The 24,356-nt window shown below is 47.5% G+C and overlaps 1 protein-coding gene across 2 annotated transcripts in view; it reads left to right on the top strand.

Annotated features, from left to right (window-relative positions):
- The window catches only part of RAB11FIP1 (RAB11 family interacting protein 1), a 43,319-nt gene extending 28,009 nt beyond the window's left edge, over positions 1–15,310 (top strand). The window contains exons 4-6 of one of the 2 annotated variants that reach the window (XM_002756952.6): positions 655–2,553; positions 3,287–3,395; positions 10,767–15,310. In XM_002756952.6, the coding sequence (XP_002756998.4) occupies positions 655–2,553; positions 3,287–3,395; positions 10,767–10,985 (2,227 nt within the window). In that variant the 3' untranslated portion in view covers positions 10,986–15,310. The remainder of the gene's footprint in view (positions 1–654; positions 2,554–3,286; positions 3,396–10,766) is intronic. The other variant, XM_008979321.5, reaches the window with a different exon arrangement.
- Positions 15,311–24,356: the final 9,046 nt, after the last annotated feature.

Below are 24,356 nucleotides of genomic sequence, written 5' to 3'. Positions count from 1 at the left end.
AACTCTTTAGGTGTACTTTGTCCTGTCATAATCAAGTGCCCCAGCCTTGTGTTAATCACCACAAGAAACCAGAGGCAGTTGCTTTCCTGGGATCTTTTCGTCTCTATTGCAACAGACCTTTGTGTGGCAGATCTGCTTGGTTGTAAAAGTGTCTGTTGTGTATGTTAAATGTTAGTGTTCTTTTTTTGTTTGTTTGTTTGTTTTGTTTAGTGTTCTTTTTTTTTGTTTTGTTTTGGAGACAGTCCCCCTCTGCCTCCCAGGCTGGAGTATAGTGGTGCAATCTCGGCTCACTGCAACCGCCACCTCCCAGGTTCAAGCAATTCTCCTGCCTCAGCCTCCCAAGTAGCTGGGATTACAGGCGTGCGCCACCACCTCACCCAGCTCAATTTTGTATTTTTCAGTAGAGACGAGGTTTCACCATGTTGGTCAGGCTGGGTTTGAACTCCTGATTTCAGGTGATCCGCCTGCCTCGGCCTCCCACAGTGTTGGGATTACAGGCGTGAGCCACCGTGCCCAGCTAGTGTTCCTTTTTTAACTTCTAAAGGTACTGCCCCAAGTGTAAAGACGTTCTCTCCTGGTGAATGACTTGATTTTTGTGTGCTTTGTCTCTCATGATGCATCTGCACTGACTTGCAGATTTTGTCCTTTTTGCAGACTGGAAGTGTCTCTGGAGGCGCAACCCACAGCCAGGCTTCCTTCCCCCACTGACGCCCCTTCCTCTCCTCCTCCTCTCCCTTCTAGTTCTGGCCAGGCACCTGTCCCCTCTGCACTGGGACGTGGTGCAGACACACAGTCCTCTGAGAGTCTTTCTGTCTTCTCCTCTGTCTCATCTCCCATAGCAGCTCCCATTTCCACATCTACTCCAATTGAAAGCTGGCCTCCCACAGACAGGGGCCAGGCCAAGTCTGAAGAACCACCCTTGCTCCCTGAGGCAGAGTGGCAATGGGAGAGTTTAACACCAGTTCTAAATTCCGGTTCTTCTGCCCTGGGACCACTTTCCAAACAGCCACCCATTCTAGTGAATAAAGGGGCGGAAGATTCTCCGATGGGCAGGACCTGTGAAACAGGCACAGAGAAGAACACCAGTAGCCTTGAGTCAGAGGAGTCTCTCCTGGAGCAGCCTGAAATGGGACGACAAAAGGGAGAACTTCCGAGGTTTCCCTGCAGAAAACAAGACTACAGCTCAACATCTGGAGAGGCCCGAGAGGTACCTTCTGCCCTTTCACTCAGCAGTGATGGAGCTGCAAGCCCCGCTGGGGAGCTTGCGGCAGGAGGAGACCGAGACTTGGAGAGTCAGGCTGGGTCTCTTGCGGAGAGCAAAGCTAGGGATGCAGTTGAAGAATCGGTGCCCCCTCTTCCGGTGGGAGAATGGGTCCCCTCCATTGATGCCATGCTACGGAAGCTGGAAGAGACAGATCTGAACCTCGGTGAGGGCCAGAAGAAAACCAAGAAGCGCGTGTCGTTCTCTGAGCAGCTCTTCACGGAAGAGGCAGTTGAGAGAGCCGCCCCGCTGGTGGAAGAACACAGCACTTATCCCCAGGAGCTGACCGCTGCATGGGCTGTCGCTGGAAATCCATCTGACAGGGAACCTCCTGCTTCTCTCCATGCAGAGGACTCAGAGAGGGAATCGGTGACCATGCCTAGGCCGGCGACTTGCGGTACGCCAGCCTCCCTGGCTGATCACCTCCTCCTCCCCTCCCAGGAGGAGAGTTTCTCCAAAGGCCCCATGAGAGAAGCAAGCTCAGCAAAAGACACGCCACTCTTTAGGACGGAGGAAGGCGATGCCCTTGTGACTCAGTATCAGAGCAAGGCCAGTGACCACGAAGGTTTATTGTCTGATCCCTTGAGTGACCTTCAGTCTGCCTCAGATTTTGAATCTCCAGTCATGGCCGATCTGAACTTAAGCCTTCCTTCCATTCCTGAAGTCGCATCGGATGATGAAAGAGTAGATCAGGGCGAAGATGACGCTCAGGCTGAAGATGATGGAGAGACAGCAGAGTTGTCAACTCTGGACGTAGGAGCTTCATCCCCAAGCATGGTACTCCCTTGTCCAGAGAAGGGAAAGGGGCCCAGTGGTGAGGCAGATGGGTTGGCGCTGGGGGAGGGCCTGCGTGATTTCAGGCTGCAAGCACCCCAAGCATCTGTGACAGCTCCTTCAGAGCAGACCACAGCGTTCGGAATTCACAAACCACATCTTGGCAAGAGTTCAAGCTTGGATAAACAGCTGCCAGGCTCCAATGGTAGTGAGGAAGAAAAACCAATGGGAAATGGGAGTCCAAGCCCGCCTCCTGGCATGTCCCTGGAGAATCCTGTACCGAGCCCCTCCCCTTCTGAGACCTTTCCTGCCACACACTCTTTCCCCAGCTCTGTACATTCTGCCACTCACCACACTAGCACAGCAGAATCTCAAAAAAAAGCCACAACAGAGGGCTCCGCTGGTAGAGTTGAGAATTTTGGCAAGAGGAAGCCACCCCTCCAGGCCTGGGTCTCACCCTCGGAGACACATCCAGTCTCAGCTCAGCCGAGCGCTGGAACGGCGCCAGCCAAGCACAGGTGAGCGATGGGGGAGACTGTCTTTGTGATGTGAGCAATGTCTGCTTGGCTTTCTACCTGCAGAGGTTACACTTTCTAACCACACAGACTTTCTGATGTGACATCCTGCTGGTAGGACTGCCCCTCGTGGTGGGAATAACTCAAGACACTGCTATGTTTATAGCAAAGACATAATGGTCTTCAAATAGAGTTTAGGAATTGTTCTGCACAGTCAGATTTGAAGCTGTCACATTGCACAAACGCAATGCCACCAATATCTTAACAGTCTCAGAACTAACGGGCATTGAGCGGGAGTAGCATCTAGCAGTGTCAAAAACTTCTTGAAGCACTGCCTGTCGTGAAACTTACATGTTTGTTCTGAACTCTCTTTACTGCAGAGGAACAGAAGCCTCTGCAGAGTTTCACAGTGAATGCCTAGGCTCTGGTTGCCTCAAAAAAATAAGAGATTGCCTTTAATGTTCTCCTGATGTTTGTAATAAGACCGAGGGTTCTGTTGAGGACATCAGGACACCTGGGCAAGGACATGCTTTGCTGGCTTGCATGTGGCGGCCCAATCCTGACTGCTTTTGTTTCCACAGGAACTGAGACATTGGAGTGTGTTGGCCCAGAGATGAGGATAGTGTGTGACCCATCTGCCACTTGTCTGGCTTACTGGCTGCCATCTTTTTGGTGGGCAGTTGCTCAGTTTTGCCATGACAGGAAGGTCTAAAGATTCTTTTCCCCTTCTCTTTAGACCTCATCCTGTGAAGCCAATGAACACAACAGCCACCAAGATTGCTAACTCCAGCTTGGGAACTGCTACCATCATCAGTGAGAACTTGAACAACGAGGCCATGATGAAGGTATGTCTTCTGGGAAGCTGGTGCGTTCGTTAGGGCTTGACAGAGCACCCATTTCCATAGTCACCATCGTATACCTCTCCCTGGGCAGCCAGTGGTGGCAGGAGCCACTTAGCCGTACCTCTGGAGTCTTTGGATAAACTTGGGAAACTTCCAGACATTCCACTGGATAATTTCTGTATTACCTTATACTTGTTTAGTTATTGTTAAATTTTTATGTCTCAAGCAACATGATTGACGGTGACCCTTCTTTTTTTTTAAAGCAGATTTAAAACTTCTCCTTCTTAACAGAGATGGGGCTTTGCAGTGTTGCCTAGGCTGGTCTTGAAATCCTGGGCTCAAGTGATCCTCCCACCTTGGCCTCCCAAGGTGCTGGGATTACACTCGCGAGTCACCACACCCAGCCTGGCCCTTCTTTTTAATGAGAAGAAGATGTCACCCACAATCTGGCTCGTTCACCTCAGGGATTTTCTTCCCACATTTTCTTTCTTTTGGCAAGAATGTAAAATTCTGATAATTGCAATCATTGCATATATACTTTTTTGGTAACTTCATTTTGAACTAATTCCAAATCTTAAAAAAATGTTGCAAGAATAGTACAAAGAGCTCCTTCAAACCCTTCCTCCCCATTCACGAGTAGTTAACATTTGACCAGATTTGCCCAGCAGCCTCAACCTCTGCTTCCTCTCCCTCCCCTTCTCTCTTGCTGGATGCACACACACAGGTGTTGGCATCATTTTTTTTTTTTTTGGAATCATTTGGAAGTAAGTTGTGTACCTCATGTTCCTTTTAACCCTAAATACTTAAGTGAGTAATTCCTAATAGTAAGGATATTCATCAAAATCAGGGAGCTTTTTTTTTTTTTTGAGACGGAGTCTTGCTCTGTCACCCAGGCTGTAGTGCAGTGGCATGATCTCAGTTCACTGCAACCTCTACCTCCTGGGTTCAAGCAATTCTCCTGTCTCAGCCTCCCAAGCAGCTAGGACTACAGGTGTGCACCACCATGCATGGCCAATTTTTGTATTTTTAGTAGAGACAGTGTTTCACTGTGTGGCTACACTGGTCTCGAACTCCTGACCTCAGGTGATCCACCTGCCTTGGTCTCCCAAAGTGCTGGGATTACAGGCATGAGCCACTGTGCCCAGCCTACCTCATGCTCCTTTTACCTGTAAATATTCCTAACAGTAAGGACATTCATCAAATTCAGGAAATTTTTTTTATTAAGGGTCTTGCTCTGTTGCCCAGACTGAGTGGAGTGGCGCAATCATGGCTCACTGTAGCCTCGAACTCCTGGGTCCAATCAATCCTTTCACCCCAGCCTCCCAAGTAGCTGGGACTACAGGCGATCACTACCATACTTGCCTAATTTATGTATTTTTGTGGAGTTGGGGTTTTACCATGTTGCTCAGGCTGGTCTTGAACTCCTGGGCTCAAGTGATCAGCCTGCTTAGGGCTTCCAAAGTGCTGGGATACGGGCAAAAGGCACCATGCCCGGCCTGTTTCTTTTTTTCATTATGAATTAACACTATAGTCAACAACTTCCTATATGGAACTTTTTCTCCTCCTTTAGATTATTTCCTTAAGCTAAATTTCCAGGAAGTATCTTGCTCATTTGGAGGGTCTCTTCTCTTTGAAAAGCATGGGCTAACATTAAAAAACAACTCCTCATAATACAAAACCAGCCTCCCAGATGAACTCTACCTGGGAGTGTCTTTATCCTGCCCTCTGGTTCTCAAATCTGAAGGATTTAGAATACTGCCTTGCTGCGGATCCCTGGTCCTCAATTCAGTATCATCTGGGCTAGAAGAAGTGATTTACTGAGGGATTGGTGACGTTTAGGGGCAAGGATGTGTTGTATTTCAAATATGTAGAGAAGGACTTCCCAACTGACACTGGGAACTGCAGTCTGTAGAAATAAAACTTAGTTTTATTTAGTTTGGAGATGCTAAAGTTTAACTTCATCATAGATTTTAAAGTCCCAGGGACTCTGGATATTGAATCGTTTATTTATTATTATTATTTTTTGAGATGGAGTTTTGCTCTTGTTGCCCAGGCTGGAGTGCAATGGCGCCGTCTTGGCTCACTGCAACTTCCGCCTCCTGGGTTCAAGCAATTCTCCTGCCTCAGCCTCCAGCGTAGCTGGGATTACAGGTACCTGCCATCACACCCAGCTAATTTTTGCATTTTTAGTAGAGATGGGGTTTCACCATGTTAGCCAGACTGGTCTCAAACTCCTGACTTCAGGTGATCCACCTGCCTCTATCTCCCAAAGTGCTGAGATTACCAGTGTGAGCCACTGTGCCCAGCCTTGTTTTGTTTTTTAATGGAGATGGGGTCTCTCTCTGTGGCCTAGGCCGCTGGGCAATGGCTATTCACAGGTGCAATCATAGCTCACAGCAGCCTCGAACTCCTCTGCTCAAGTGATCCTCCTACCTCAGCCTCCCAAGTAGCCTGGACTACAGATGCACCACCATGCTTGGCTGAAAGTGTTTTTCAAGTGCTGGATGGTTGATATTCCCTCGGGCTTCTTTGCACATCTGTCAGTAAGAGCTGGGATAAAGGTTCACAGGGAGCTAGAAGTCCAAGTTTTTGGTAAAAGAAGCCAAGTAATCATAACTGTTGATTGCTGAAAACAAGTTAACATCTTCTTACCATCTTGCCTCACTTTCTCTTTCTTTCTTTTTTTTTTTTTTGAGATGGAGTCTTGCTCTGTTGCCCAGGCCGGAGTGTAATGGCGTGATCTCGGCTCACTGCAACCTCCACCTCCCAGGTTCAAGTGATTCTCCTGCCTCAGCCTCCCAAGTAGCTGGGATTGTAGGCATGAACCACCACGCCCAGCTAATTTTTTTGTGTTTTTAGTAGAGATGGGGTTCTATTGTGTTGGTCAGGCTGGTCTCAAACTCCTGACCTCAGGTGATCCACCTGCCTCAGCCTCCCAAAGTGTTGGAATTACAGGTGTGAGCCACTGCGCCCGGTCCCCACTCTTTTTGTAGGACACACTGACAGGGAAGGACACACTAAGCATTGGTCTCAAAATTATAGGTACACAGCCAGAACTGTGTACCTACTACATTTCAGCCCTAGCCAAAAAATCTATAATATGTCAACCAGCTTGCCTGGCTCTGTGTGTTGTTGCAGATAGAAGAGGCAGCACTTGTCTTCCTGGAGTTAATGATATTTATCAGGAATGGGATAAAATGACAGCATAAAGGGGACGGCAATGAAAATTAGTCATTCAGCAGCTTCCCATCCGTCTTCCTTTTACTGTGGAATGCAGTGCAGCTCCAAAGAGAAACAAACACCTTGTTTCTGGGAAGTTAGCAAGACCTTTGGCTCCCATCTTATTCCCTCTTCAAAGCTCATTTCATTCAGAGGTTTACCTCCTGGCCCTAAGAGAATAACTTAGCTCAAAACAAAGGCAACTGGTGCTTACTTTGCTCATGATTTGTAAGCCTGGCCGCTGCCCCGCTGCCTGCCTGCAACACATTTCTTGGTTCTGGACCATGCCTTGTAAACAGTCAGAGTAAATAGGGGACGTTTATTGGCTTGCCACATGATAGATGCTTTGTGTTAAGGCATAAGACAGTATTTATAAAGAGAGGTACTCTTTGGAATGTTGCAAATTAAGAGAGATTTAAGGGAAATAAATTGCATAGCTAAAGTTAGGAAAAGTTAGCTGGATCGTTACTACAGTGATTTTTTTTTTTCTTGGTTGTTGTTTTAGGGCCTGAATCCTTTATAGATGATTTATAACTGGGAGTATATTATTTACCCAGGTGGCTTTAACATTTCCGTTTTGAAATAGTGAAGCCAACTTGGTCCAAAAATCATCTGTGATATGGAAAAAGTTGGAGGCACATTTGAGTGTATGTCATTATCACAACTTTGTAAAAGGAAAAGTCCAGGGTAAGAATCCTGGTGGGAAATACATGACAGTGGGCACTGTTCTTTCTTGCATTCCTGGGTATTTTCTCTGCGCTTCTTCTCCAAGACCATTACTCACTTTTTATAAAGCTGGATTGTTTTATAATTTTTAAATATCACAAAACTATCTTTTTTCCCTTTGAATTACACAATCCAAATTAAATAGCTGTTTAATGGTTTGTATGAAGTCCTTTTTTTTTTTTAGACAGAGTCTTCCTCTGTCGCCCAGGCTGGAGTACAGTGGCACGATCTCGGCTCACTGCAACCTCTGCCTCCGAGGTTCAAGAGATTCTCCTGCCTCAGTCTCCCGGTAGCTGGGACTACAGGCGTGCCACCACACCTGGCTAATTTTTTGTATTTTAGTAGAGACAGGGATTCACCATGTTGGCCAGGATGGTCTCGATCTCCTGACTTCATGATTTGCCCACCTCAGCCTCCCAAAGTGCTGGGATTACAGGTGCCCGGCTCGTATGAAGTACCTTGAGTGTGTACACATTTTCAATTCTAGGCATTTATCTTAAGGAAGTACTTAGAGATATGGCCAAAGATCCATTTTGATAAAAATGTTATATATAATTATACAAATTGAAAACAACATAAATATCTAGCAATAGAGGAATAGTTAAAATATAATAGGATTTTAAGTATCCATTAGAACAGCAATTTTTGCTAAAATGTTATGATGGAAAAAATGCTTACTAATAGTAAAAAGCCATAAAACTCTATTTTGTACGAGGCTGACATGATAAAACATATCATGAAGAACCCCAGGAAGGCCGGGCATGGTGGCTCACGCCTGTAATCCCAGCACTTTGGGAGGCCGAGGCAAGTGGATCACTTGAGGTCAGGATGTGACTTCAAGTTCGAGACCAGCCTGGCCAACATGGTGAAACCCCATCTCTACTAGAAATACAAAAATTAGCTGAGTGTGGTGGTGGGCGACCTGTAATCCCAGCTGCTTGGGAGGCTGAGGCAGGAGAATCACTTGAACCTGGGAAGCAGAGGTTGCAGTGAGCCAAGATCGTGGCATTGTACTCCAGCCTGTCACACCAAGACTCTGTCTCAAAAAAAGAAAAAAAAAAAAAAGAATGCCAGGAAACATAAAGAGATGCAAATGTTAGGTGTTGGAATTCTATGACAGGTGTCAGCCTCTGCATCCTTCTTTCTCTCAAACTCCATGCAGAGTATCTTATGTATTGAGACTTCTTAAAAAAATAAGTAAGATTCCTATATGAGAGGTGTAATCTAAAATCCCTTGAGGACATATTCTTTGCCATTATTTACAGAGGTGACTTTTCTTCCTTGATATGAAACATAAGGCTGGGTGTGGTGGCTCATGCCTGGAATCACAGCACTTTGTGAGGCCAAGGTAGGAGGATCACTTGAGCTCAGGGGTTCGAGACCAGTCTGGGCAACATAGCAAGACCCCGTCTCTGTGGGGAAAAAAAAGATATTAAGTATGTTCACACTGTGTGCAACCGATCTCCAGGACTCTTTTCCAGACATGCACATTTTTGATGATATATTGTTTGGGAAGTCACATCTAGAGTGACTGAGGCTCAGACGAGGTGCACTGTGAATGCATGCCTTTAAAGTTTTTAAAAAACAAAGATTAGGGGAGAAGCAGATTTTGGAAAAGCAGTCCAGCGTCTCACCTCTGAATGTGCAGCCTGCGTGGGGTTCAGCCCGCTCTGTCTATGGAAATGTTGATGTTGTGTCTAAGTTAGTACCACCATCATCGTGCTTCTGTTCCTGGCTGGGATGGGAGGGCTGGGATCCCTCCTCTGACTTCTGGTCATGTCCAGGCAGTTCACGTCACTGGACTGAACTGGGGCTCCTATCATGTCACTGAGGAGCGAGTGTTGATTCTTGGTGAAGGTCGTCTCTTAGCCTTCCTGGTAGACAGTGAAACCGTTAGACCCTTAGGGCACTAAAGCTATTCCTGCCTCAGGGTTCTGCCAGCAAAATCATGTTGATTATTTAAACATGTAGATCTCAGGCTACAGATTTCAAGAAAAGTTACTTTTTTTTTTCCTTACTGGGGACTTGCACAGTGTGTGACTTTTCATTTAAGCCTTACCTGGCGTCTCCTCACCGTGCAGCTGCTTGGGCTTGCCGCCGGACTCCAGGGGCCCCAGATCATAAATGCTGATAAAGCACAGTGACTCCACAGGGTGCGTGCTCTCTTCGGGACTGGAACACTCAGCTCTGGGACAGGCCACTGTCTACCCAAGAGTGTGCCTAGATGGCCACGGGTGAGGACGGGGCACAGTGGTGCCTGGCTCTGACTGCGCATGTTTCTCAAGTATGAAATGATGTGAAGTGAGGTCCCTGGGTGTCCACTGCAGCCACCTGCTCACCGAGTCCTTCTGAGCGCAGCTTCAGCACGAGCGCATGGTCTGGGCTGGACCTCAACCTGCTGCTCTGGAAGGAGAGTCCTTGTCCCCCGTCCCTTCTGTCATGGCTGTGTCAGCCCTTCCCCACCTGTACCTTCTGTCACGGCTGTGTCTTCCTGGGCCTCCTCTGGCTTGGGGCTTGTCTCCAGCCCTGAGACCAGGTGTTTGGTTGTGTGAGCTCCTAGTGTTCCCAGAGAAGTGAGCACTCATTTGGAGGACGAGTCCTCCCGCTATGACATTGCTTAAAACCCAAACCTAGAGTCAAGTCCAGAGTCCTCGCCTGTACGCCAAGTATGGTTCTTAAAAGGTCATACAACAAAATAAAACAAAACAAACAAACTGAAAACCCAAGGCAGACCATGTTAACAAAGGCCATCTGTAGCCCACAGAGGCTCAAATATGTGCTATCTGGCCCTTTCCAGAAAACTTCATCAGTCAACAGCCTGTTTTCACTGTGAATTGAAAACAGATTCCCTGGCTGAGCTCAGTGGCTCACGCTTGTAATCCCAGCACTTTGGGAGGCTGAGGCAGGAGGATTATCTGGGATCAGGAGTTCAAGACCAGCCTGGCCAACATGGTAAAAACTTGTCTCTACTAAAAAATACAAAAAGTAGCCAGGCATGCTGGCGTTTGCCTGTAGTCCTAGCTATTCAGGAGGCTGAGAAAGCTTGTACATTCCCAAGGCTTTATTTTTAAATGCCACTGTGCATCTAACTAGGTTGTAAATATTATATGCCCACCAGAGGTGTGGTCATAGATCCGATCCTGAGCCAGAGATTCCGATGGCGCAGGGAGTATTCATCGCTTGAACCCAGGAGGTGGAGGTTGCAGTGAGCCAAGATCGTGCCACTGCACTCCAGCCTGGGTGACAGAGTGAGACTCCGTATCTAAAAAAAGAAAGAAGAAAGAAAGAAGAGAAAGAAAGAAAAAAAAACAGATTCCTAAGAGACCCAGATCACTAGTCATGTTTTCCTCCTTTGTACTTCTTTTAGGTTTTAGATTTCTGTGCTGCTTTGCTAACTCCTATTTTCCAACTTCTTCCTTCTCTCGAAAGAAATACAGCCCCTCAGACCCTGCATTTGCCTACGCACAGCTGACCCATGATGAGCTGATCCAGCTGGTCCTCAAACAGAAGGAAACAATAAGCAAGAAGGAGTTCCAGGTCCGCGAGCTGGAGGACTACATTGACAACCTGCTCGTCAGAGTCATGGAAGAAACCCCTAACATCCTCCGCATCCCAACCCAGGTTGGCAAAAAAGCAGGAAAGATGTAAATCAGCAGGAAACAACCACCAAGATGGTTCTGAGAGTTCACTTTCACCTGCTCCCGGGGTCAAGGACTTGCTCTGCCTGGTAACCAGCTGGTAGGCTCCAAATTGCCATCTCCCTTGCGTGTTATCCGGCAAGAGTGAATTCTACCAATGGAAGCCAGGCCAATGATTACAATGAATCTTTTACTGTACATTCCCAAGGCTTTATTTTTAAATGCCACTGTGCCTTTAAGTAGGTTTTGAATATTTTATGCCCACCAGAGACATGGTCATAAGATCTGATCCTGAGCCTGAGATTCAGATGGCGCAGGAGGTATTCCTGTATTTTAACACTGGGGTTTTCTTTCTTTCATACTGAGATTTTTTTCAATATGTATCCTACAGTTCTTAAAGCTTACCTGAGAGCTTTAAACGAGAAAAGGACCACGCGATTGGTGCTGTGTTACGTACACGAACTTTCTTAGCTTTTGAGTAGCTCAGGTGTGGCTTTTGGCTGCAGATGTTAAATTTTGATACCATGTAAACCTACCCAGCTTCTCAGACTTGGATCTGGTTTCTCGATGGGAGCAGAGGCATTTAGAGAAAGCCTCTCTGAGTGTGCCTTTCAGGGTTCGAACAAGCGGCCTTTTCTAAACATCAGCTTCTACTACTTGCTAGCTTTAAAATGTGCTCTGTTTAGATCCAGGGCCCTTCCACTGGAGATAGGAAAAGTAGAATCCTGGAACTTAAAAGATTCACTTTTTATTCAATTTGATGAACTTGGTTAAAGCCCCTCCTCTTATGATAGCCAGGTTCCTGCTGGCTACACCAGCCTATTCAGAGCCTTGCTAGGGGATTGGGTGGTCCACACACTCGCTGACACAGTTCTGGCAGGTGTGGAATGACGTCAGTAGGATTACTTGGCCCTTTCCCCTGTGCCTTTGCTTGGTGCCCTGGTTTCCTCAGCAACACTCCTTGTGAGAGGCAAAGGCAGGGTCCATCAGCTCCCCAAGATGAAGAAGCCCCTTCAGGCCAGTCTGTAATCCCAGCACTTTGCAAGACTGAGGCGGGTGGATCACTTGAGGTCAGGAATTCGAAACCAGCCTGGCCAACATGGTGAAACCCCATCTCTACCCAAAATATAAAAATTAGCTGCGTGTGGTGGTATGTGCCTGTTATCCCAGCTACTCGGGAGGCTGAGGCAGGAGAATTGCTTGAACTTAGGAGATGGAGGTTGCAGTGAGCCAAGATTGTGCCATTGTATTCTAGTCTGGGCAGGAGTGAGACTTCATCTTAAAAAAAAGAAAGAAAGAAAGAAAGAAAGAAGCCGGGTACAGTGGCTCATGCCTGTAATCCCAGCACTTTGGGAGGCCGAGGCAGGCAGATCACAGGTCAAGAGATGGAGACCATCCTGCCAACATGGTGAAACCCTGTCTCTACTAAAATTACAAAAATTAGCAGGGTGTGGTGGGTGCCTGTAGTCCCAGCGACTTGGGAGGCTGAGGCAGGAGAATCGCTTGAACCGGGAAGGGGGAGGTTGCGGTGAGCCGAGATCTTGCCACTGCACTCCAGTCTGGTGACAGAGCGAGACTCTATCTGAAGAAAAACAAAAAGAAGTCCCTTCACTGTGCAGGGGACAGGAGACCATGGATTGGACCCCAAAGGGATTGAACTGCATCTGTATATCTGTCCTTTGAACAGTTTTTGTCCCTGCCCAAAAGGAAACCCAAATTATTTCTGGGGTACTGGGGAAATCGTCGTGGAGGGCTTAATGTGGTTAATAAAAGTTGAAAGTCAGTAGACAACAGGAATGCCTCAGCCTTCAAATAGTTGCTTCTTTTCCGTTTCCTTCGTGAATAGACTCACCACCATTTTACCCCCTTGTTATAAAATTGTGCAGAGCAAGAAGATACTTATTTTTGGATTTGTATTTTTAAAATTAGATTTATAGACTTTTTTTTTTAACTCGGATATTTGCTTCCTTCTTAGCTAAAAGCACTAGTTCAGATTTTTCAGGTAATTTTGTTGTTACTCACTTAAGACTGGAATTAGAATGCTTCTGGTATTGCTCATTTTTTCTCCTGGCTGTGATAGAATCTCATCCAATCTTGACATCTCTCTTAGGGGAAGAATATCACAGGCCAATAGCATGGGTGGGGGTGGAGATGATAGCAGTTATTAAATCAAGAATCTTTTTTATGTATGTCCTTGTTACATTGGGGGTAAGAGGCAAGATTATTGGCAGCAGAATCCCATTCCAGGATTTTGTTTGCTGTGGCATTGGTTTTATCAGTGCACTTTAATCTGAAGGATGATACTGTAACTTGATTTATCTAATCAGCTTTTAATTATCTACCGCTATTTTATTTTATTTAATTCTCTCCTACAGTACTGGGACCACTGTAAACTTCTCAGATGACTTGTATTTTTGTAGTGCTATGAAATTTATTTACATACTTATAAAGAAAACTGTATAGTCACTTGAACTCTGAAAATGTACATGTATGGCTGGATGCGGTAGCTCATGCCCATAATCCCAGCACTTTGGGGGGCTGAGGTGGGTGAATCACTTGAGGTCAGGAGTTCAAGACCAGCCTGGCCAACATGGCAAAAACCCATCTCTACTAAAAATACAAAAATTAGCTGGGCGTGGTGGTGGATGCCTATAATCCCAGCTACTCAGGAGGCTGAGACACAAGAATCGCTTGAGCCAGGGAGGCAGAGGTTGCAGTGAGCCGAGATCACACGCCTGCACTGGAACCTGGGCAACAGAGCGAAACTCTGTCTCAAAAAAAAAAAAAAGGAAAGAAAGAAAGAAAATATACATGTGTATGTTTGTCCCGCGTTATGTTTTTTACTTGATATAAATGTATTTTTACTGTGATAACCCAAGTGCACTGGGGGGCAGGTGTGCTCTGCATGATTCTTCCTCCAGTGGAGAGCTGGTGTAGAGACCTGCAGTGTTTGTGAGGATGGTGGTTTAGACATGTCTGCTGCTGGGACCTGGGGCATGGGACTCAGTCCACATGAGAGGGACATCTGGGTGGAGGAGTGAATTCCTGTGCTCTGAAATGCCACTTGGGAGCTCTGGACAATGAAGGACAATTGACTCAAGGGTGCCTGGCTTCTGCTGCTGCTGGGAAAGAATTCCGTTTATAGCATTTCTGCACCTCCCAAAGTAGATAAGCTGGAGGTCATTCAGTTAACAGCTGTCCCTGAGGAGTCAGTTTGTGGGGAGGCATTATCTAGGAGAAGCTTTAGCCTGCTCTGAGCCATTAGCAGATATTAGTGAATTGGAGCACTGGAGAATCCTACAAATTGGCTTTGTCTCAGAAGAGCTGGGACCTCCTTCCAACTGCTACAGATGCCCGCGGGCCCTGGAAGGCGGCTGTGCTCTGGAGAAGCCGGAGCAGCTCATTTCTTGGCTTGGCCTGGCCTGGCTGCCTCCAGAAAGAGCAGTCAGGACTTGAGGGAAGCATCAAATTCATTACCCATAACCTGCAGTTGGAGATCAGCTTTCTGAAATGTCCAGCCTTTGCCCAGTTGTTTCAGATCATCTCATTTCTCAGGCTTTGGCAGGTGTCCTGCCCTCCCTCTTATTCCCGTGTGTTCACCTCGTCAAGAAGGCAGAGTGGATGTGGAGCAAGTCTGCCCTTTGCCATAGTGACAGCTGTGGGCCCTGATTGGTGAAGGCTATGCGCAATCCCGTATGAAGGAGATACAGGTGTGTGTGCACGTGCCTGTGCCTACCTGAAGGAGATACAGGTGTGCACGTGCCTATATGAAGGAGATACAGCTGTGTGTGCACGTGCCTGTATGAAGGAGATACAGGTGTGTGTGCACGTGCCTGTATGAAGGAGATACAGGTGTGTGTGTATGTGCCTATAAGGAGATACAGGTGTGTGCTTCTCAGTTTTGCTAACAGTGGGAGTTCAACGGGGCAGAGAGGGAGGATTGGCCATGATGCTCAGCCACATACTGTAGAGAGAGGCAATTTGATGTTAAATGACATGCCATCCTCCCTCTCTGGGTCCCTTCTCCCAGTCAACTTTTTTCTTTTTCTAGAACTACTCATTATCCCTCACGGCTAAAAAATTAATTGCCTTAGGTGGAGAACTTAATTTCTAGTATCCACACCAAACTCAACTCCGTGGTTTCTCTGTATCTACTGTGTGAGCTGCTTAACTGACGCCCTCTTCCTCTAAATGAAGGATTGCTCAGCGTTTTGGATTCTAGAATTATTATTTTCTGCTTTCTTTCTTTGGGACTTCTGAATTTCCTTGTTCTTGTTTTTAAGAAGTAACCCAAAATTTCCTATAACACTAAATAAAATGGTACTACCTTTCAAAGATTTGTGTCTGCAGTTTGGTATGGGTGCAATAAACATGTCTTTTGTCTTCCTGGGAAACCTCTCTTGGTGGGGGCAGGCGCTGACCAGTGTTTCTCATCCCATGAGGGTCTCTCACTGGGATTTCTGCTGCTGCCATCTTGCCTGGTGCCCAGGAGTCCCAAGGCCCTTTTTCTCAGTAAGGACTGGACATGTCCGGTCCCTTTGGATGCACCCTTCATCTTGGCCTGAGGGATCGTGGCACTGGCCAGAGAAACCTCTTTGGAAGATGCTGTCCCCTTTTCCTTTGCAGCTGAGCAGAGGAACAGTCTTTCCTTAGTTCCCACCCCCACCAGGTGCACACACAGGTTCCCACAGAGTGATGTCTTCACTTTGGGGGCATGAGTTGAATTCAGGCTGGGCTCAGACCTGCCCCATCTGGGAACCAGGTCCTTGTTCAGTCAACTTAGTTGGTCCATGTCTGAATAGAGGGTATTAGGCCTGCACGGGAGTCTCCTCTGGAGCTCATTTCTCCAAAACCCCAGGCCTTGTCTGAGGAGGTGAGAGGTGTATCTGCCCAGTAAGCAGTGCACATGGTCCATACTCCAAGGTCCAGGACCTTCTGGAATGGAGCCGATGCTTTTGCTCTTAGAGATGAGTCATGTTGTAGAGAGACAGGCGGTGCCTGTGAGACTCCTGGGCTGGGATCGGGGAGCTTCCCTGAAGGCCTCCCTGCTTTTCGAGAGGCCTGGTGATCCCAAGAGGACATTGACTGCCATGTGAAGTGACAGAAAGACAGTTTCTCTTAATAAAACAGCCCTCTAAAATAAATAAAATGGTACTACCCTTCAAAGGAGGGTCTTCAAGGAGGCAAAGTTTAATTACATAAATAACCCTGACTTTTCTCTCTCAGATTTATCTCCCTTGCTTTGGAGTTCTCCCTGTGCGGTTCCTGCTACTGCCACCAAACCCAGCCCTCAGGGCCAGGCTATTGTATTTTTCAAATTCCAGCCCAAGGAGGGAGACACAACCATCTTTTGAGTACCCTTACCCCAGTGCCTAATAATGGAAAGCTAAATAAAATAAAGGCCAGGGACAGTGGCTCAAGCCTGTAATCCCAGCAATTTGGGAGGCTGAGGCAGGCAGATAACCTAAGGTCAGGAGTTTGAGACCAGCCTCATCAACATGGAGAAACCCCATCTCTACTAAAAATACAAAATTAGCCTGGTGTGGTGGCACATGTCTGTAATCCCAGCTACTCAGGAGGCTGAGGCAGAAGAATCACTTGAATCCAGGAGGCAGAGGTTGTAGTGAGCTGAGATCATGCCATTGCACTGCAGCCTGGGCAACAAGAGCGAAACTCAACAAAACAAAAAAACACCAAGCCAGGTGCTGTGGCTTATGCCTGTAATCCCAGCACTTTGGGAGGCTCAGGCGGATGGATCACCTGAGGTTAGGAATTCAAGACGAGCCTGGCCAACATGGTGAAACCCCATCTCTACTAAAAATATAAAAATTAGCTGGGCATGGTGGTTCATGCCTGTAATCCCAGCTACTTGGGAGGCTGAGGCAGGAGGATCACTTGAATCCAGGAGGCAGAGACTGCGGTGAGCCAAGATCATGCCCTTACTCCAGGCTGGGCGGCAGAGCAAGACTCCATCTCACACACACACATACAAACACAAGGGAAATCATCACAGGATAACTTACATGAACAACATAAACAGTGAACTTTCCCAAATCCAGAATTCTGAGTTGAAGTCAAGCCCTAAAGCTCTAGGGGCTTGGTAGGTGCCCAGCTACTCAGCCAGGTGGCCCCAGTTGTTCTTAGGTGACCTGAAGTTCATTGTGCTCCATTCTGGAGGAGCAATAGACACTGCTTCTCCTCCCACTCTGCTATCTGCTCGCTCACTCTAGATTTTTCTTTTCTTTTCTTTTTTTTTGAGACGAAGTCTCACTCTTGTCGCCCGAGCTGGAGTGCAATGGTGCCATCTCAAGCTCATTGTACCCTCTGCCTCCTGCGTTCAAGCAGTTCTGCCTCAGCTTCCCAAGTAGCTGGGACTACAGGTGCCCACCATGCCCAGCTAATTTTTGTATTTTTAGTAGAGACAGGGTTTCACCACATTGGCCAGACTGGTCTCGAACTCCTGACTTCAGGTGATCCACCGGCCTTGGCGTCCCAAAGTGCTGGGATTACAGACTTAAGCCACTGCACCCAGCCCTCACTCTAGAGTTTTCTAAGTAACATCATAACATGTTTGTTCTTGGAGAAGAAAAACATCCTAATTTCCCCACCTTCAGGTGGTGACCACTGTTGTTTTGACTTGTTCCAGGATTTTTCCTCTCATAAATAGCTACACTTTAAAAGGAAGAATCACCGCGTCCGTACTGCTTTGCATCTCCATGCCCTTCGGTGGCTGGCGGCTATGTGTGTTCTGTGACAAGGACTGATAGGATTCCCAGGAGAACCTTTCCTGGCTAACAATCCCCTTCTGAAACAAACAAACAAAAATGCTGCAGCAGTCACAAAGGTCCCTTCCAGCCCAGGTTACAACTGTAGCCACCTGTGGATCAAAATGGGGACTTGCTGTGGGACACCCTGCCCACCCCCAGCCAGAAAACCGTCGCTTACAGGGCTTGGTTACCATTCTTTATCTGAGGCCAATGGTCAGCAAAGCAGCCTCCATTAGCCCTGGGACCCAATCTCTTAACAAAGGGAGCCTGTTCCCTGGGCTGCTCTGCGGGCATCAGCTTTTGGGCCCTGAAGTTTTCCCCTAATGGGAAGTCATGAGCTGCCACTTCTGACTTGAAACTGGCTTCCTTGAGCCCTTTGAGGGCAGGGTTTTCCAAAGCCAAAAAGCCCCTGCGGGAATATGTCCTTACTTGGCCTTTTGACTTTCTATTACTTTATACAGAAGCCTGTATTTTAAGCCCGGGAAGGAGTCACCTTGGAGACACCATATGGCTCTCACAGAGCTGAGAAAAAGCTGCCTCTGTCTTTATGGACTGCTCACTTCAGCCTAGACCTTGACTATAAAAGGAAGCCCCGCTCTGAGATGTACTGTTTTTAATCAGTCTCATCCAGGTGATAATGTCTCCACTGTACAGCTGAGCAAACAGACCCAGAAGCAGCAGCGCTCTCTTCCCTAAGTCACACTGTGAGTTGTTAAGACAGGATTCGATCTTATGGCCGGGCGCGGTGGCTCACGCCTGTAATCCCAGCACTTTGGGAGGCCGAGGTGAGCAGATCACCTGAGGTCAGGAGTTCAAGACTAGCCTGGCCAACATGGAGAAACCCCATTTCTAATAAAAATACAAAATTATCTGGGTGTGGTGGTGCATGCCTGTAATCCCAGCTGCTCAGGAGGCTGAGGCAGGTGAATCACTTGAACGTGGGAGGCAGAGGTTGTGATGAGCCAAGATTGTGCCATTGCATTCCAGCCTGGGTAATGAGCAAAACTCAGTCTCAAAAAAAGGAAGAAAAGAGAGGATTTGATCTTATAATCTGTCTGATTTGTAGGCCTCAAACAGGGGTCAGCAAACTACAGCCTGCCTCCTTTTTTTGGATAGCCTTCAAGTCAACAATAGCTTTTACTTTTTTTTTTTTTTTTTTAGTGCTCCAGAAAAAAAAAAAGTCAGCTGGGTGCAGAGGCTCACACCTGGAATCCTAGCATTTTGCACTCTGAGGCATGATACTATGAGCCCAGGAGTTTGAGTCCAGCCTGGGCAACATAGTGAGACCCCCCACCCCAAGCTCTACAAAATAGAGAATAAAAAATGAATAGGTGTGCATGGTGCACACCTATAATTCCAGCTTCTTGGGAGGCCAAGTAGGGAGGATTGCATGAACCCAGGAGTTTAAGGCTGCAGGGAGCCTGGGTGACAGAGTAAGACCCTGTCTCCTAAAAATAAAAGAACCAAAACAACAGTATTTTGTGACACATACAAACTATAAAGAAGGCTGGGTGCACTGGCTCATGCATGTAATCCCAGCACTTTGGGAGGCCGAGGCAGGCAGATCACCTGAGGTCAGGAGTTCAAGACCAGCCTGGCCAACATGGTGAAATCCCATCTCTACTAAAAATACAAAAATTAGCCGGGCATGGTGGTGGGCACCCGGAATCCCAGCTACTTGGGAGACTGAAGCAGGAGAATCGCTTGAACCTGGGAAGTGGAGGTTGCAGTGAGCTGAGATCATACCACTGCATTCCAGCCTAGGTGACTCAGTGAAACTCCATCTCAAAAAAAAAAACTATATGGAGGGCCATAGCAGGGCTGGGGTTGGGCCCTGAGGAGGTGTCTTGGCCAGAGCAGGATGTGCCCAGAGGCCACAGGCTGCCTGCCTGCCTCATGCCCGTTGGCTGCCCCTCCCCTCTCTGTACCCAGTCCCTGGCACGGCCAGAGAGGTCACCACCATGGTCCGGTGGGGGCCTGGTGGGAGTCCAGTGAAGGGAAGCCGAGAAGTGGGTCCTGGGGAGGAGCTCACCGTGCTCCCGAGGGACGGGGAGATAGAGGCCGAGTCACTCTGCTCATCGCTGGAGGCCCGGGCGCTGCCTTTCTAATGGGGCGGTTCAGCTCTCAGCTCTCACCGCTGCCGCTTTGATTTTGTTTTCCCTGGGTCCTGAATGCCCAGAGACTCAGCAGAACATCAGTCAGTGCTCCTCCCTTTAAAGCACTTCTGACTGATATCTATAAGTTTAGCTACTGGTCACTAGTTGTTGCCGAAATTGCTCTTACTGAAGTTAGATAGTATTAGGAATGTATGGTACTATTTTTCAAATAAAGATTGTTTAATATAATTTTTTTTTTGAGATGGAGTCTTGCTCTGTCACCCAGGCTGGAGTGCAATGGTACGATCTCGGCTCACTGCAACTTCCACCCTCTGGGTTCCAGCGATTTTCCTGCCTCAGCCTCCAGAGTAGCTGGGACTACAGGCACTTGCCACCATGCCCAGCTAATTTTTGTATTTTTTTTTTAAGTTGAGATGGGGTTTCACCATGTTGGCCAGGATGGTCTCCATCTCTTGACCTTGTCATCCGCCCGCCTTGGCCTTCCAAAGTGCTGGGGTTTTGGGCTAATGTAATTCTTACATATACATGCTTTCCACATCTCTGGGTCCTCCAGAAGTACATAGGGAAAGTATTGTATTTTCACTGGGTGCCGTGGCTGACACCTATAATCCCAGCACTTTGGGAGGCCAAGGTGGGTGGATCGCCTGAGATCAGGAGTTCAAGACCACCCTGACCAACATGGAGAAACCACATATCCACTAAAAATACAAAAATTAGCTGGGCGTGGTGGTGCATGCCTGCAATTCCAGCTACTTGAGAGGCTGAGGCAGGGTAATCGCTTGAACCCGGGAGGCGGAGGTTGTGGTGAGCCAAGATCATGCCATTGCCCTCCAGCCTAGGCAACAAGAGCAAAACTCCATCTCTAAATAAATAAATAAATAACTGCCATATTTTCATTTAGAGGAAGGGCCCCTCTTACCTCAGCATCATCATGTTCGATATGGATAGGAAGATTTAAACAGACTGTTTTGATCTATGAGCTGTTCTTAAAAGAAACAGTACAGTAAGTTGGCGAGAATCAACTTTGGTTTTAAAACAAAACAAAAAATTATATGAAATTCAATTTCAGCACCCATAGAGGAAGCTTTATTGGAATATAGCCATGACCATTTGTCTGTTTATGTAACTGTCTATGGCTGTTTTCACATTACAACAGCAGGGTTGAGTAACTGCAACAGAGTATCTATTGTTCGAAAAATCCAAAATATTTGCTATCTGGCCTTTTAGAAAAAGTCTGATGGCCAGGTAAATCGGATGGCTGGGTGTGGTCACTCATGCCTGTAATCCCAGCATTTTGGGAGGCCGAGGCAGGAGGATTATTTGAGCCTAGGAGTCTGAGACCAGCCTGGGCAACACAGTGAGATTCTGTTTCTGAAAAAAAATAAAAATAAAAATAAAAATATTTTTTAAAAATAGAAAAAAATAAGTTTGCCAACCCCTAGGCTAGGATTGCTTTGAGAGGCAGAAAGATAATGTTCTATGATTCACTTGGAATTGTGGAGGATTGGGGCAGGCAGGGAAAATGGAGGCCATATGACTCAATCCTCTCTCAGGACTTTCCATAAAGATGAGCCTCAGCCTCCAGGTCAGGTTGCTCTGGGCCTACACAGTGCACCAGGTCTGTGCTGTGACCACCTTCCTGGAGTTACCAGATGCCTTTGTTTCTAGGAGTTCAAGAAACTGAACATGTGAATCCTTAGCCTGGAGAGAAGTGGCTAGGAGGGGCAGACTAAACTATGCAGAAGGGAAGCTGCATGTGAGTGAGGAAAGGTGCTTGGCATGGGGATTTGGGGAGCTCCCGGCATGCTGTGCTCTGAGGCTATCTCATCAGAAGGTGCTGGAGAAGAAGGAGCACCCACTGAAGAGTGGTGGGAGGGAAGTCCGGTCAGAGAGGCTCCAAGGCCTAAGGCAACTGCCAGGCCCGGTGCCACAGTGTGAGCTGTACTCAGTGCTCGGTGAAACTGGGTCAGGTTCGCAAAGCATTGCAGCTGAGCTGAGAGCCCAGGACTGCGGTCGGAAGGCAGGCCTGGAGAGCCGCTCTCAGCAGTCACTTGCTTTAGATAGAAATGGCCTGCCTCGGAGGAACGGGGTATATTTGGTGCTCCTTCTTCTTTAATGTTTTTTTTTCCTAAGAGTCAGGGTCTCAACTCTGTTGCCCAGGCTGGGGTGTATCAGTGCAATCATAGCCCATGGCAGCCTCTAACTCCGGGGCTCAAGTGATCCTCCTGCCTTACCCTCCCAAGTAGCTGGGATTATAAGTGCACACCACTATGCTCTGCTAATTTTTTTTGAGTTGGGGATGGTCTCATTATGTTGCCCAGGACAGTCTTGAACTCCTTACCTCAAGCTATCTTCCCACATGAGACTCCCAAAGTGTTGGGGTTACAGTCATGAGCCACATGCCTGGCCTATTTGGTGTTTTGGACAGGTCCACCTAGGACAGGAATTCACAGGAGTTGGACTCCTCTTTACTGAGTGCTAGCCCGCACTTTAGGAAGTCCTCCTGGGGACACAGGATGAGAGAGCCAGATTGTTCCCACAGAGACTTCCATCCAAAGAGAAAGTCAAACAACGAACTAGAATGTACACAGCCAACCAAGGGAGGATGGGCAGAGGGCTTCATTCAGGTGCCAGATCCTCCTCTTCCTCTACTCTTCCCTCTAGAAAGAACTCTGGCCTCAACGTCAGCATTATACATCTGGTTTACAGCTGGGCTGCCGTTCAATGGCCTCCCCACTAGTAGCGTTCTGCTCTGGCAAGCCCACCCTGTGTACTCAGCTCGAGGGACATCTGTTAAAAAGATAATCACTGCCAGGTGCAGTGGCTCACTTCTGTAATCCCAGCACTTTGGGAGGCTGAAGTGGGCGGATCAGGAGGTCAGGAGTTTGAGACCAGTCTGGCCAACACGGTGAAACCCCATCTCTACTAAAAATACAAAAATTAGCCAGGCGTGGTGGTGGGCACCTGTGGTCCCAGCTACTCGGGAGGTTGAGGCAGGAGAATTGAACCTGGGAGGTGGAGGCTGCAGTGAGCTGAGATTGTGTCACTGCACTCCAGCCTGGGTGACAGAGCAAGACTCCGTCTCAAAAAAAAGCCAATCACTACCACCAATGATGATAACTCTTAGATGAGTTGGGAGTAGTGGAGAAGGCACTGAGGATGATTTCCACGCCTGTCCTGATTTACTGGAGCAAGGCAAATAACATTTCCCAAATAAATGGACTTCTGCCTGAGAAAGTGAACCTCAAACTTACAGATCTTAGTGGAGAGCGCCATCTTCTGGCCTGGACCCTGCCCCCCTCCCAGCCTGTGTGCCCCAGCACCAGGCTCTCCTAGGATCCCGGTGAGTATCCCACATGTGTGACTGGGAAAGACAACCAGCCTTCTCCTCCTTCCATGACTGGCTGCAGGATCATAAAACTGCTTTCCCACTTTACAATCAATCAGGTTGGGGCAAGCAGAATGTCAAGGCTTCTGTCGCAGGTAGATGGGCTCTGTAAAGTCCCACTTAAAACAAAGTTGAGGTAGGTTCAAGGTCTGCACACAACTGGGGATGAGGGGAGTCTGATGCTGTGCTGTGTAATCATGCAAGGAACTGCTCCAGTGCAAGCTATGTCGCCTTTAGGGACATCTTCTCCCAGTAAGAATGTCAACCACACTGTCTGAAACTAATGGATGTCTCTGTGGTGTGTGTTTGCTCGTGCACATGTGCAAGTGTGTCTTAATTAACTGTCAGACAGCTGAAATAAGTCCTCATCTCATACTTCACGCTAGCGGGAGGTCTAGAAAAGGGTGGGGGGTTGGACTGCCAAAGCCCACCCATGATTAATGTGCTGAAGCCCACTTCTGTGATGACACGGGAGTAATTTGAAGAGAAAGGGTGTCATTGTGTCCCTTGGCCCTCCAATGTGATCAAGCTCTGTGGGAATGGATGGATGTCTCTGAAAAGGAGTAGTGGTTCTCACCCTCTGAGAAAGTAGTCTTTTAGGGAGGCGATGATGTCTTCAGGTTTGAACATCAGGTGTAAAAATTGGATGTGGAAAAGAAAGGACTGACACTTCATAAAAGTATGTTTTGTTTTGTTTGAGATGGAGTCTTGCTCTGTAGCCCAGACTGGAGTGCAGTGGTGCAATCTTGACTCACTGCAACCTCTGCCCCCTGGGTTCAAGTATTTTTCATCTATTTACAATCACCTTAAGTCCCTCAACCCTTCCGTAAAGTCTCATTTATGTTTTGTTTTTGTCTTTTTTGAAATGGAGTCTTGTTCTGTTGCCCAGGCTAGAGTGCAGTGGCATGATCTCAGCTGACTGCAACTTCTGCCTCCCGAATTCAAGCGATTCTCCCACTTCAACCTCCTGAGTAGCTGGGATTACAGGTGCCCCCCACCATGCCCGGCTAATTTTGTATTTTTAGTAGAGATAGTTTTCACCATGTTGGCCAGGCTGGTCTCAAACTCCTGATCTCAAATGATCCGCCTGCCTCAGCCTCCCAAAGTGC

The sequence above is a fragment of the Callithrix jacchus genome, chromosome 13, assembly GCF_049354715.1.
Source record: "Callithrix jacchus isolate 240 chromosome 13, calJac240_pri, whole genome shotgun sequence".
Classification (NCBI taxonomy): domain Eukaryota; kingdom Metazoa; phylum Chordata; class Mammalia; order Primates; family Cebidae; genus Callithrix; species Callithrix jacchus.
This window is presented reverse-complemented; position numbering and strand designations above follow the sequence as displayed.